At 41.5% G+C, this 15,259-nt stretch overlaps 1 protein-coding gene across 3 annotated transcripts in view; it reads left to right on the top strand.

Annotated features, from left to right (window-relative positions):
• LOC135170543 (fibroblast growth factor 18) overlaps window positions 1-15,259 on the top strand; it is a 68,905-nt gene that overhangs the window by 35,205 nt on the left and 18,441 nt on the right. The window contains exon 1 of one of the 3 annotated variants that reach the window (XM_064136468.1): window positions 305-1,282. The exons of the other annotated variants lie outside the window; for them this stretch is intronic. Coding sequence (XP_063992538.1) covers window positions 1,263-1,282 — 20 coding nt within the window. The 5' untranslated portion in view covers window positions 305-1,262. Of the gene's footprint in view, window positions 1-304; window positions 1,283-15,259 lie in introns of those variants that run through there. 3 annotated transcript variants of the gene reach the window in all.

Below are 15,259 nucleotides of genomic sequence, written 5' to 3'. Positions count from 1 at the left end.
ATGTTATCGTGTCATCCACCCCCCATTGTCCACCCCGTTCCACCGAATGAATCATCATGTCGATGTTAATCCAGTCCGGCACGCGTCTCCCCGATGCGGAGTGTCTCGTAACCGGCAGCTCACTCCTCGTCCTCTCTTTATTACAGTATAATCCCTCCATGCAGTTGTCTCAAGTGATGGTACTCGGTACCTCCGATTCCCTCTATACACACGCCAACAGCAGCACTCGCCTCCTGCAGTTTGTTGGCTATCGGGACGGGGAGTGAAGACGATGGAGAATTATTGTAGTGGGGGTAAGCGACTCGTGCATGATATGCCCTGGTGGAGGGATGGCTCGTTTTGTGTGCAAGGGTGGTGGGGGAAGAAATATTCTCTAGGCGAGAGCCACCAGGCCACTGCCACCAGGTAAGCGAGTGAGTGAAACACTAGTGGGGCTGACTCGCGCGAGTCTCTGTGTTCGCTGAGAGGTACCAGCGGTTAAGTTTAAAAATCGAAAAGAGGAGAGAAAAAAATTTTTTTTTGTGATTAGCAATTTTTTTATGTGATTGTGCGACAGTTGGGAGACGACTCCTGGAGGTCCCGTCCAGCGAATTTGCCGGTCAATTGGCATTTGGATTTTTTTTTCGTGTCGCGGGTGGTCGGTGACTCGGGGGAGCGGATTTGGCGGTGAATCGGCGACTGGATTTTATTTTTTTTTTTGGGGGTGTCCTACCGATCGCCATCGAGGGATGCGAGGTGATGAAGCTGGCACACATCCAGCGACAATCGGGAAGTCGATGTGCGAGGATTGAGGGAAATTCGGTGGAGATCGATTGGAGAATCGACCTCGCGGGTGATAAGGGCATCGAGGATTTTTTGTTTATCAACGGTGGATTTATTTATTTAGTGAGTGTTGCACACGTGTGGAATTGTTTGATCAGTGGATAGTGTCCGGGGAAAGTATCGGTGATCAATCGTTAAACTCAATGACTAGACGATATGAGATACTGTCGGGGAGGGGGGATAATTTACACGAGTTTGAAAATAAATAATCGCGAGTGATGAACAGATGTTATTAGCGTTGTACTTGTTGAGTGGGGGTACATATTAAATTGGGATTTGAGGGTAGTCCTGGATTTTGGTATCATTTACAGTGATATTTGACGGGTCTCTGGGGGTGATGCCAAAGACGGGTGGTCAGGGTGGGCTGTGAGGTTTTTCATAAGCAGACACGAAGGCCAGCCCGACGCAATGCGTCGACGCTGCTGACGCAACGCGCCTGGATGCGTCTCACTCTAAGCACGTGAGTGTAGTATTACTTTTTTTGTACTTTGTTTTGTCTAATTGAAACTGGAATTCAAGGTTTCGCCAAAGTCATGCGATGTGACGCCCCCTTCGAGCAAAAATTAAATTTTTCTCCTCAATTTTCTGTTTCTGAGCACAGAAAAAAATCAAAATTTTAATTTTAACCTATTAAACTCTCCCTCGGAAGCACCAACATCAATATTTTCACACACACGTCCAAATAAATCTTCCCAAAAAGGTCGAATCACTCGCTACTCCCTTTTTTCCGAAAAATCCCATCCCAAAACTGGGAGTGTCGATGGCGTGCAGTGTACTCCCCTCAGTCTCACCCCCAACCGTTCGATAGTGCTCGTGTTACACCCCTTTTTCCCCTGTTACTCGATTCTCGCCGAAGGGAATCCAAAAGGTTTTCGTAAAAAAACACCGCGTACGGCGCAGTATAATTGCGACTTCCCCGAGAACGTAGAAAAGTGTCCTTTTTCTCGCCCAACGGTGTCCCGAGGTTCTCAAGACCCAATCAACCCTCGTTACGACGTCACGTAACGACTTTTCGAGTGTAAAAGAGCGAGAGAGACGAGTGCCACCCTGTGCTTGGCCCATCCAACGGCTGCAAGATAAAAAAAAAAAACACCTCAATACACGATTTCACGCTCGTATCCCTCTCCCTGGGTGCGTTTTAGTTTTTTCAACTCCTTTGAAAAAGCACTTTTTTCTCATTCCCTCGAAGACCCCCCATTTTTCTAATCCCAGTGGCTCCTGCCGCTCGCTGCAATACATCAGGATTTTTTTAACCCCATTTTTTGGCCCACTGAAGGACCCCTCCTTATTATACCTGAACTTTACCCGCTACGAGATGTGGAATATTCAGACAAATACACTCGACCCATTTAACGCATCAACACAAAGAAAAAAAATAAATAAATTCCTCAATTCGGAGTGAATTATTTATCTCGAGGGGTGCAGTTCATATACGTAGTTTTACACGTTTGAATATTAATAAATATTCTGTTGTAATTAAAAAAAAATAATATCCATTACGTGAAGTTGATTGAATTAATCTTCCCCATTGATCTAATCACAAAATTCCTCAGCTATTTTTTCCCCCTTTTTCACTCTGTTTTTCAACTTCAATCGAAGTACTTTGATCATGTGAATTTGGAGCATCTGTTGTGAGGATGTCAGTCGGCTGACGGGTGGAAATTTATCGGTGTGAGTCTGTTATCTACCGCGATGGGTTTGTACCTAAGCAGAGGGACGTTGATCTCATATTCATTGTCATCCAGTGGCACGTGTGGAAATTAGTTAATTAACCGTGAATTAGAGGCGATAAGAGAGTCAATACAAGCGCTGGGGCTTCCTGATGCTCCAGGACTAGGCACAGCATTATTTATGGTGTGCAGTGACTTATGGGAAGACGTAATTGATGCTGATGATTGCGGTCGAGAATAAAATACATTTTTGGATAAATTATTGAGAATAAAATGAAAATTGTGACAGGACAGTTGTCACTGCCAGCAGAGGCCCAGTCCCATCGTTCCGAACCCATCGGTAACCTCGTCCGTACCGACCAGTATCGATTACAGAATCATCCAATTCACATCGACGGTTTATCGTCGACACTTTGTCAGCCCGGGAAATCAGACGATACGTTTACCAACGATAACGAGCACATTCATGATAAATTCAATGGCGCAATTAAAATACCTCGGGGATGAGCCAGTTACAATCAATCGGTGATCGATCTTCACTGCTTAGTTGTTACAATTACCCCACCCCCACGATTAATAAAAAAATATCCCAAATTTAATTACCGTAATTTAGATTGAAAAATTAATTGAAAAATAGGGAAAAGGGAAAATATTGTTTGATAATTTTTCGAAATTTTCGTGAACGTTTCTAGTGGGACATGTGACGTGTGAGCGGCAATGGGAACGAGGGAGACCCATGTGGGCCTCATATGAGCCAGCACAAATATTGTAGATCTCGTCGAGGCATGTGCTAATATGAATAACAAGCGAACACAGGAAGGATTTTAGCGTTTTCTCAAAGGAGTTTACGTTGCAACATATATGCACCGACCATTGGAAGACCATTGTGTTAGTTTGAGTTTCCTGGGAAGAAGCAATATGCGACGAGACTTGGACATTATCCCGGGTGAAAAAAAAAAGACAAATAACGTCACGTTAGAATTATCTCAAAAAATTCACTTGTGAAATTCCTGAGTGGAAAATATGTTTCACTCGAGATGAAAAATTACCGTCTTTGAGGCGTTGAAATATTTTACTGCGATTGTCGCTAATGTTTTTTCTTTGTCCTCACGGTCAGCAGAATTACTTCATTCCCAGTGAACGTTCACTGCATTCCGTAGTGCAACAGTGTAACATATTTTTTATAAAATAATTGAATTAATTCGGGAGGACGCGATGGGGTGAAAATTGCTCCGGTCTCACGCCGATGAGGTAATTTATTAACTCCAATAATTTTCGATAAGATAAAATTATTCGCTTTGAATTATTGAAAGCAATAAATAAATCCCAACTGATTGGTCCTCGTGTGGCCATTTATTGGGTCAACGAAGTGACACTCCAGTTCGTCTCACTCACCTGGTACTTGATCCACTCACTCCATCAGCCCCAGCTGACAACTCATCGCACCCCACCCGTTGAAAAGCCAAATAAATCCCACAATGTAAATCACGTTTATCACCGACAATTTGTCGTACCGTATACGCAACTACTTTTAAAGCGATCAATTGTCCATCCAATTCACGATTCCTTTATTCCCCCTAAAACTCCTCTTTATACCCAAAGAGCTTCACAATACCCGAGCTCTTCTCTCAATGCGGCTGCATATGCTTCTGAATTCTTGGAGTTTCACCAAAAAATTCCGTATTAAGAGTGCAATAGACCGATTCAACTTCTTTCCTCGTGTATTCTCCGATATCCCAGTGCTGGAATGGCCCGACAACTCCGACGAATAAAATCCGTATCGACTCTGCGCCAGAGCTTAATGGGAATGTCGACCTCGGGAGTCATTTCTACCGGGAAAATATTAATCTTAAATTACGGAGGACCATTTTAAACCAAAATTGAGCAAAAATCGGGTCCAATTAACACGAAAAAATTTTTTAAACGACGTCACAACCTCAAATATACCTCATCAATCGAAATTCCATAGACATTTGTTAGTCAACTCCTACCCTAGACCCCGGACCTCTCAAAAAATCCCAGAACCTTCCCAACACTTGAGACAATGTATTTTTCGTGTTAAACTCACTTCGTATGACTTAATCGAAAGTTTGCGGTGCGTTATTCAATATCAGTTCCTTCGAACACCGGATGCAATGGCGAATGCTGAGCCAGGACAATATCTCGATGCACGACATCCTAGAAAATTTCAAACACCTGTTTCCTCTCCAATGTCCCCCACGTTTGACTTCGTCGCGTTCTCATGAACGAATGAAATTTCACGGTATTAATGTGATTTACTTTATCGCAGTGGTGTGCAGCGCTGTACGTGCCTGCACCACTGCCGTAAGGATATGTCGGGTACACGAGGGAAAACTATAATACGCGTTGGCATAAGTTCAATATACGCGCGTTGGATTACCTTTATGCATGCTCAACCGTGATGTGGTTGAACCCTTCTGGGTGTCCCCCACTATTTTTTTTTTCTTCACAAGTCGTTGGCAATAACCCTTTTCTCGGCCGATGGGAGAGTCCGGTGTTGAGGAGTCCATTGTCCTCAAATTGAATGGTGAGGAGCAATAATCGTAAAGGATATTAGGTGGAATATATTGGAAATTTTCATTGTGGATTATTTGGGAGAGGGTGAATGCGATGATTCCCTTCGGCGATGAATATTTCAGTTGAAGAATCGAAGAACTCGAAAAGGGCTCCACTGGAATAATCCCCCCACAAAAATGTCGATTTTTCATATTTTTTTAATTGTTAGAAACTAATGTTTTATCCTCAAACCTTTTTTTTATTTTTAAAAACAATTATTCGCGTGAAATATTCAGTTGCATTTTCCTATCGACAGATGAAATGATTATTGAACTAAGTAATTAATGCAATTATTATTTTAAAATCCCCATTTTCATAGCAATAAATTTTTAAAGTCCACATGTGAATGTTTCTCTCTCGATACGTCAAAGTGCACCTGAAAATCATTCGAAAAAAATTTGAGAAATTGCCCCCTGGAATGCCAGTGGAAGCCGCGAAAGCCCAACGCCACGATTTCGATACATGTTATCCCCGATTGATCGATCGATCTGAAAATTTCCCACGACGAGCGATGCCTCCCTGTCGTGTACCAAGTTTGCGATGGTGAATAATATACGGTGAATCTGGGATAACACGTCGAAGCGTTGGTCGATAGGTGTTTCACGTCACCAAGACTCTCCCAATGGAGCGTCATGCAGACTGAGAGGGGCTCAAGGAGGCAGCTGATTGACTTTTTAATTGAACCAGTGGTGTGCGGCCAGCAATTATCCACTGGTGACCAGTGCGCGCCTCGCCCTCTCATCTCATCCACCACTTGTCCAACACAGCACACGCTCAACTCCGTATCACAAGCAAAAGTGTAAAACCAGAATCCAATCATGCGCTACGTCAGTCAAATCCTAAACATCGGGGTGTTGATGTGCTAATTAAAAAATATTGAATAACGTGGAGCGAGAAAAGACGGCATTCGGGCAATTATCGATATGACAATCGATTTGTGACGATTTTTTGAAGACCACATGGGGAATTGTTAATCAATTATTTGTTAACTATTTGTTAACCTGAATTAATTGTTGAACGATTTTTGGACGACTGTTTTTTATCGCGCCGAAGTGGAACAATTTTTTTATTTCATTTAAATAAAAATGTGTAGATGACTCGCTTTGCAACAAACTAATGAATAATTTTTTAATTTATTGCGGGGTCGATCACTTAGGGGTAATTAGTGAGTATCGATACCGGGATTGATTGCTCGCTTTCATTTATTTATGCTCATTTTAGTTCACAATTCCGGGCTTTTTGAGTACGCGCATTAGACGGGAGCGCGATGAGTCCCTGAGAGAAGTCCAATACCATTGGAGATAATGGTAATGGATTTTCGATTAACGACCGGGTCCCAATGCTCTGTTATACGCATGCCGAGGTGCCCTCGCCTTCGCTGGTCCGGGTCCACCATCAATATTAATAATATTTGTGAATTAATATTTATAACACCACGAAATACCTGAAAATGCTTGAAAAAAATTCCTAATTTTCTCAATTTGTTAAATATTCACTTTTCCAGTCGAAAAAAAAAATGTTTTTCAGTTTATTCCACTCAATATTTATTGATCATTTATTTCGATAACTGTCTTCACTTGAATTCTGTATTTTGGAAGATTTTTCGGGCCCCGATGGAGCGAGATGGCCTCGACCAAAAGTCAAAGTGTCCGGAGATGAGTTTTTTGTCAATAATAATATTTTGGCGGCTGTATTTCCGTGATTTATTCAGCTCCAAGGACTCGGTATGGATGAGTGGATGACAATGAGACGGGTAAATACGATTTTGAGAGGCTGTATGTCCAGTTGATGATCGATGGATGTTGGTAAATATTTTTGGAGCGAGATGTATCGGGGATTCCACTGCAGTTCTTCCAATTTTTTTTTTCTGAAATTTTTTTCGCCGATTGTCGTGTCACCCTGGGAAGGGGGAAACGCACGGGTAATTATCGAGCTTGAGATAGTCTGATAGTCTCGGAGAAGGACTAAAGACAAAAAGTCCGGACACCGCAGGATTTCCGCCTGAGATTGACGCGCGGAACAACCGTCGATCGATCGATTTTATTTTTCAGGATAAAATTTTCATGGGAATCGGGTCGTGTGAGGTCCCCCATTGATTCAAATATTTCTTTATCCATTTCCTCAATTTATTCATAAATTAAATAGTAGGAAATCCTGTTTTTCGCGGACAACTCCACGAATGTCTGCCCACCCTCTGAATTTTCCACTGGATCCGGTCACGAATATTCACCTTCACTCCCAGTTCACCCCCTCTTTCCTCCCCCTAATCCAGAAGTTTTCGTCACACAGTTACAGCATCGAAGCTCCCTCGGGTGTAACGATCCTCCATTATTGAAAGACCTGTTTACAGATTGAACTCAGTCCTCAGAAAAGTCGATCGTCCCTTCTCCCCCTATCGCCACCCCTCCGCAAAGTGACGGAATTCTGTGTGAGGGGATGGGGGATGGGGATTTCCAGTTTGGTAGCAACTTTTCAGTCGCCCAGAATCCCTTGAACTCAACCGAAAACCCGGGGAAAAACTTTATTCCGCTGACTTGTCGCGGGTAAAATCCCCGAGGCTGTTGTTTTGTCGGGTATAACAATTCTGGTGTGTCGGGCATCGAACTCTGGGGGGGAAAGGGGGGGTCTCGTTTCTCGCTGGTCGCATAAATCTGACACCCTCGAGGCTAACGTAATGCCAACGAGATTGAATGAATGACGGTGAAAATTTTTCAAGTGTTTGTGGGATTAATTGAATTGTTTCCATTGAAAAATGTTCATTTTCGAATTTTTTTCATCAGCTGTTCGACTGAAAAAATGTTATTCTACTTAATTTTCAATTAACACTTGTTGGAATTAATTTTTTAACGCAATTTAATCCTTCAATATTTATTTCTCAGATTTATCTCATAATTAACTTGATTGGATTCTTTGAAAAAAATCCCGGGCTTTGATTTTTGTAAAAAAAAATACAAATCAATCGCGAAAAAAATCGAATATGCTTATTCCACTAAATTACGTCATTTCGTAACAGTACCCAACATCCACACTGATATTGAGACGGGTCAGTGCACTAGTCTAAATATTTACCCCTTATCTTCAGTCCGATGACCGGATATATCGATGAATGGTGCCCCGGATCGATCCTTTGAGGTAACACAATGCTCGAAAGGAATGCAATTCCATATCGTCGAGTCGTTCAACCCTCATAAACGTGATCCCCAGAATATTCACTCATACGTCCCAAAGGGAGAAAAAAATGGCTGAAAAGTACCCGAAAATAAGGTAATAATTCTCTCCCAAATTCTCCCCAAATGAATCTTTCATTTCCTCCATTTTTTTTGAGTCACAGACAAAAACAACGACAAGCCCAGCTTCTCCACACGATTATCCGCATTTTACCGTAATTTTACTATTTTTCTCTCCGTTAATTGTCCTGCAAAATTCCTCGGCAATTTCGCAAAATATCTCTAAAACGTAATCTTATCAAAAAATTTCGGGGTAATTGAATCGATGTAAAAAATCTCATCTCAATCCAGGAAATAACAATAGCTGCTCACGCAAATGTTATCAATAAATCCGCGGAACGACAATAACGACGGAGCATTATCGTGGCGGTGCAGTATTTCATCAAAAGGTATCTATAGATATCCCCTGTGTGTTTTCCTTTTATATGGACAGTGAACTCTGAATGCGCACGATATCACCCCCTTAGATCGAAATGGCATTCCACGGTGTAGATATCGATTGGCTGTGACGACGACCCCACATAAAGGCCCTTCAACAATTCATGAACTAACTTCGATTCTCGGGGGGTGGGAAGGGGGTGGAAGTTCGTCGTACCTAACAGCCCCACTGTCGGAGGGTTGTTCTCCTTTCTGGCGACTGTAATCTAGTATCGTCAATGATCATGACAGCTAGAGTTCTGTTTCGTTGATCTAGACCTGGGAGACGTGAGCAGGGAGACTCACAAAATTAATTTTCACTTAAAAAATTGATAACGAATTTTTTTAATCGGTTCAAAAATTAATTAACTCAGTTAAGTATTTGTTGTTTCATTCCAAACGTCCGGAGGGACCTCGGAAATTCCGAACACAATTAGCCAGTGATTATCGGACTGATTGGTGAGTGATGCGACGACGTCATTGACGTTACGAAAAACTTGGCAGCGAATTCAGGGAAAATATTCATAAATAATCTGATGCATTCCACTGATAACACTGAGTACCGTGCAGTCTGCTAGAGTGAACCAATGAGCTTTATCTGTCACGCGTCTGATATTATTTTTCGTTTCTGCTATCGAGTAATCGTTGTCACGCTCTGCAAAAACAAAAAATTACTCCCACTAACTGTTCGTGGTGTGGTGTGATAAACCGATGACTCGATTCCATATTTTTTCCACCAAAATAATCGAAATATCCGACGTCAAAAATTCCTCACCAGCTGACGACTCTCTTTTCGTATTAAAAAACCCAAAAAAAATTTAATCCAAGTATTTGACGTTTAATTAAACTCTGATGTACCTTAACATTGTCACATTGAACGAGACAGCTGACTATCATGTATTATCCCCGAGTGAGTCTCGAGAAGGACAACTCAAAACGAAGCACTGGAAATGTTGGGCACTTGACATGCGCGATTGTAGGTACCTTTTTTCGTTGAGGATCCTTCAACGGCATTCATTCGTGGGAAAACCAAACAAACATCTTGAGGCCGACACAGCCCTCACCGATGAACATGCATCGTCAATCTCCTGGACTGTACCTTTCACGACAATGTACCATTCTTTGTACGTTTTCATTGATGAGAAAACGAGGCCCCCGAGGGGAGGATTTTAATTTTTAAATAAACAATTTTTTGATTGAGACAGTTCCCATTGAGCCTCGAGGGCTTTTCCAGAAAGGAAAATTCCACAATTTTTTTGTATTTAAATCCCTGGAGGTCTAACAATGACCTAAAATTTATTTCCCTACAAAAATTGACTTCCAATTAAATTTTCCGGAGTAATTAATAATTTTTCCAGCAATTGACCCTCATTTTTAAATCCCATTGTCGTGTGATACATCTTCCCCGGGAGTGATGGGCAGATGGTCCGGGATGACTGGACAATTCTCGTTTTTTTTCGATCTCGGAATGAAAAGTTATTGGGAAATTTCGTAATTCTCACTTTCACCTGGTTATTACGAACAAGCCGTGTTTTAATTGGACCCTTTCAGCATTGAATGGCCGGCTAATGGCCCATGATTGCCGATCGATTAGCCGGATGAAGTAGCCGGTGCGCACGACCCGGAGCCACCGCTAATAGTCGGTTATTTGGTGGTGAATCATTGCAATTACACATTCAATCGGAGAATAATAACTCGGAATCTAATCGCGCAGTCGATACGTGGGCTTAACCAACTGACAATAATCACAGTGCGAATGGATCGCCGGGAAAATTGCACAGCTCTGGTGTGTTTTATGGTGGTGTTTATGGGGAATTAATACCTTCGGTGATGGCATATATTTTCATGATTTGCTAATAGTTAAATTTAACTGAATATTCGCGTCATAATTGATTTTAATACGCCCTTCGCGAGGATGAGAATTAAATAACCGACAGCGGATTACGCGACGAGCACATACCATTTATTAATTAAACAAATCGATAAATAATTTATTTAAAAAATGAGGCGAGTTATATTCGATAACAATAATAGAACTAATCAGTGATTTATTGGTAATGAAAGTCCTAGACTTTACCGCGACGTGAATTTCAAAAACGTAAAATCAATTTTAGAATTGAAATTTCGGGTGTATACGACCCCTTGTGGGCACTACCGTTGTAACCGCGATCCTCATTATCGCATAGACTCGCAACATCGATACTCCCCACAGCCAATAAAAAACATCCCCCGAAAACCACAAGATTCACCTTCCCCGGGTCATCGGTAATAAATCCACGCGGTAGATTATCCTGCGCTGAGTAACAACACTCGTGGAAAAAAAAATATATATCCGCAGTTTTTACAGCCCCATTGACCAGAAATTTGCACCCCCATGATCGTAAATGTCATGGGGAATAATTCATGGTGCCGCTGGTGCGGCTGTTGGTGTGCGGTTCATCTTGACAAACGAATTTCAGAAGACGATCGCAGCAGCGTTACCTGTTTATGACAGATTGCCAGGTGTCGTCAGGTCGTTTTTTCTCCGAGGGATCGGACTGACTAATCGATCTCCCGGTGGGACACGGGAGGGCAGACGGCTCTAGGGCCCCTGGCAAATTTGTCGTGAACAGGGACATGTCGACGGTCATTCGGTCCGGCATCTTGACGCACTGTCATGTCAATGTCGAGGGTATAGAGATGTCCTGGGGGAATTGTCGATCGACAGACAGCAGCGGTGACTTATTAGCCGGAAATGGGATCGTTCGAAATTGGTTTGAACGGAATTTTGGGGATTTAGGGGGAGGGCGGGTAATACGCTTGACTGAAATGACATGATGACGAAAAATATTTAGAATCCCGGTGTTGTAGATTGAAATCATTCAACTTCCGGTTTTTTAAAGTTGAAAACGAGTTTGGAAATTATTTCTGTTGTCCAGAAATACCGCGGGAAAATTTAGAGATGAATTTGGGGCGTGATAGGACCATCAGGGGATTTGGAAATTAATTATAATTTTGATAATTATTGGTAGTTGATTTGTGGAAGTCTGATGGTTACGTGAGAGGGTTATTTATACGTGGATGTAGACCACAACACCAAAGGGTGAAGTTGACGAGTATAAACAAAGATATGGAACAGATATCAGAATCATTGAATATTTATTTGAAAAAACATAGCTAGACGTGTATAGCGGGCTTCGATGGGAGACAGGTGGATAAGCAGTGCCAATACCTGACCCAGTTGGAGGCAATAAACCTGCCCTATTGTTTGTGCTGTACTTCCCACGTTGAGTTAAGAATATTATTTCCTCGTGACATAATTGACGAAAGCTCTCATCACAAATTATCCCTCATTATAAACCAAAAACTGGTCAATTTAAATAGTGAATTTTTTAATTGGCTTGGAAGATCCCCACAGGGTAAAAATGACATAAATATCCAGGTGAGCTTTTACGTCCTCGAAAAAAATTGTAAATTATTCGGGATTAATTATTTAAATTACTGAATATTCTTGAGTCATGGAAATATCTTCCTCTGCAGTCCCATTGACCTATCGATATCCTCCGAGTGCTCTTCGAGAAAAATCCCCCATTCGACCTAAAATTTTTCCCAAGAATACATTTTAAAAATCCATTGAAATGTTAATAAATTCATACCCGAGGCAATTGACCCAAATAACCACAACCAATTCATTTTCCTTAATCCCTCCTTTTTCCCCTCGTTACCACTTATTCAAATGAAGATCAGTGACTGTGTAAATTGATGGAATTACACGAGTGCGCCTTTTATCAATCAAGAACCTCTTGCACATTGACTTGCGTTGGATCGCATTCCTCGATTCTTTTCATTCTTACATTTATTTTTCCACTCTGGCTAATCAATGTATCCATTGACGGTGAATTCCATTCTCCCACTAATCCCACCGCTATTTCTCAGATGTCTATGTTAGTTGTTGATGTTTTTTTTATAACGATATCCGCACTGAGTTGGTACGGGGCCGCGTTGGTTTATTATCGATAGATTAGATTATCGGTATTGAGCGCAATGGCGCCAACGTGACGGTATCAAACACCGCGAAAATCCCCGAGTGAAACCTCAAAAATGTTCTTCAAGTTCCGTAAAAACCTGAACGCGGAAATAATTGCAGAGAAAAAAATTCCCGATCGCGAATGAGAGCATATCAATACATTAATTTACACAACTATATAATTTCCCGAAAAAAAATAAGAATATCGTGTAAATTCCTGGAACTGTGGAACCACTAATTTTCGCTTTTTATTACTGATACTATTGATTCGACAAATATTTATTTTCTCTTTTTTCTCGGCCATTGAAGGTGCCGCGTGAATTTATACGAGTCAGGCAAATATTTTTGGCGCCAGATTTTTTAACGCTTACTACACTTTTTTGCGAAATCACTCCCCACCGGTTCACTTTAACAGTCCACGAGTGATGGCCAATGTATTCGTACAGTTTGACGTTATATTGACCCAACGAGTTATCACTCGGTGAGCAACGAGCAAGGACCCACAAGACCCCATCGACTTGTCACTCTCATTGTATTGATATACAAAACATCGTGGACAATGTCGACGGGTTTTATTTTTAGACCGGCTGATCTCTCGCATTCCGCAAGATATTTTCTATAAAAGAACATTTATCTCATTCTTTCAATTATGAAATGTGAGAGGTGGTTATCGACGGTGATAACGTGATAGATCATCTTCGGAAAATAAAAAAAATAATGATCGTCATTGTCACGTGGAGTCTTATAAAATGGAAAAGTTTCCAAAGTTGATGATTATTCAATATTTAGTATCCGAAGGTTGAAGTAGTCGCTGCGCCACCTCGCGGTGGCGTCCCAGTACTGCAGCTGCCGTAACCAAACAATTTCTGGCTGTTGATGCCCCAACTGCACCATAAAATTACGGAAAAATTGTCTTTAATGAAATAAGAACTGCGGAATTAATTCCTCTACTAATAATTATGAATTATAAATTAAGTCTGACCAATTTTGTCAACAGCCCATTATTTCTAACACATGGTGGATCAGCTGACGGTTTATCTAAAACCGATGACTATCTCTTTCGACACAGTTTCGACTTTGATCAAATTCCACGCGCACCAGCGTGATTGATAAAGTGCTGTTCCTACTCGTCTTGACTTCTGAAATTGATAATAGAAGCATTAGGCAATTGTTAAAATTTTTTAACACCTCGATCGTGACTTCAAACACATATCCATCATACCATGGGCTGCTGAATACTTCCGGTGGATTGAGGTATTCACCGTCTTTTCTTCTCACTTTGCCAAACGTTCTTCCCCCGGCATTAATCCCTCATTTTCGTATCACTGTATCGCAAACAGATATCTTTTTATGGCACGCGATCGTTAATCAAATCTGACGTTTCAATGACGAAATGCTCATCGAATTGATCTAGGTTACCACCCGTGTATCTGACCCAGAATGAGCATTCCTCATCACGTACTGTGGTTTTCGTACTGGATTCAACGGGGAATAAGGGATATCGTATTGCTCAGAAGGATAACGAACACATGGTGAAAATTATATGGTACGTGGTCGAGTAACCTCGCTCTCCCTGTCGTCTTTCCCCACTTCTATTATGCACTAGTGGTTCACTCAATACTATTGATGAAGGTCACAGGATTGTGCACAAATTCGAGGTGATGATGTGAGGGAGGAAACCGCGTCCAGGACATGATGACGCTCTAGTACAGAGACGCCACCGCATGGTGGCGCACATAAAGAAACCCATTCCCTATATTTTCCCACTTTGCACAAAATATATTACCGAATATTCAACACAGACATTTTTTATATTTTTTAAATACGAATCAGATTCGCACAAAATACTTTTTATATATTTTTCTTGCCCATAAATTTTTCTTTGTGGATTTTTTTTTTTCGTGAAATCTCCACCGGGAATCAACCAAAACAAATTTAAACACAGTAGCCAGCCCGACAGATACAAATGGAGACTCCTGAAAGGAGTATCCTGATCCTCGTACCGCTCATGCACCGCTGACTCGGTAACTCACTTGATCCCTCCACCTCCTCCCTCTCTCATGCGTCGGGTATTGAGAGTAAAAACCAACGGTTTGAATTTTCGGTGGTCTTCTTGTATCCATAGCTGGATGGCATACGATAAAAACAAGTAAAAATTGTGAACGAACGACGGAAAGAGAACATGAGGAGGAGCGGGGAGAAGAACACGAGAAAACAAGCTGGGCGGAGCGGACTTGCCACACCAACAGAGTCAAAACAAATAACCCAAGACGTTTCAATTCCCACGAGTGGGGCCAATTCGCGTTTTTTTTTATTTTAAACGAGAGAATCATCTCAATATAAATTTTTTAGGGGTTTTAAAATCCCGGGGGGTTCCAATCCCCAATTGTCGCGATAATATTCGATCTTTAAACGGTCAACTCAAGGAAGAGCCAGTTCTTTTATGAAAAATGGAAAAAAAATTGTTTTCAAGGGGTTTTTACAGAGACTTAATCGGTTAGACAAAAACAATTGTCCAACACTCTCGGCGCACGTCAAAG

The sequence above is a fragment of the Diachasmimorpha longicaudata genome, chromosome 17 (genome assembly GCF_034640455.1).
Source record: "Diachasmimorpha longicaudata isolate KC_UGA_2023 chromosome 17, iyDiaLong2, whole genome shotgun sequence".
Lineage (NCBI taxonomy): Eukaryota > Metazoa > Arthropoda > Insecta > Hymenoptera > Braconidae > Diachasmimorpha > Diachasmimorpha longicaudata.
The sequence above is the reverse complement of the archived record's forward strand: the minus strand, read 5'-3'. Positions and strand labels throughout refer to the sequence as shown.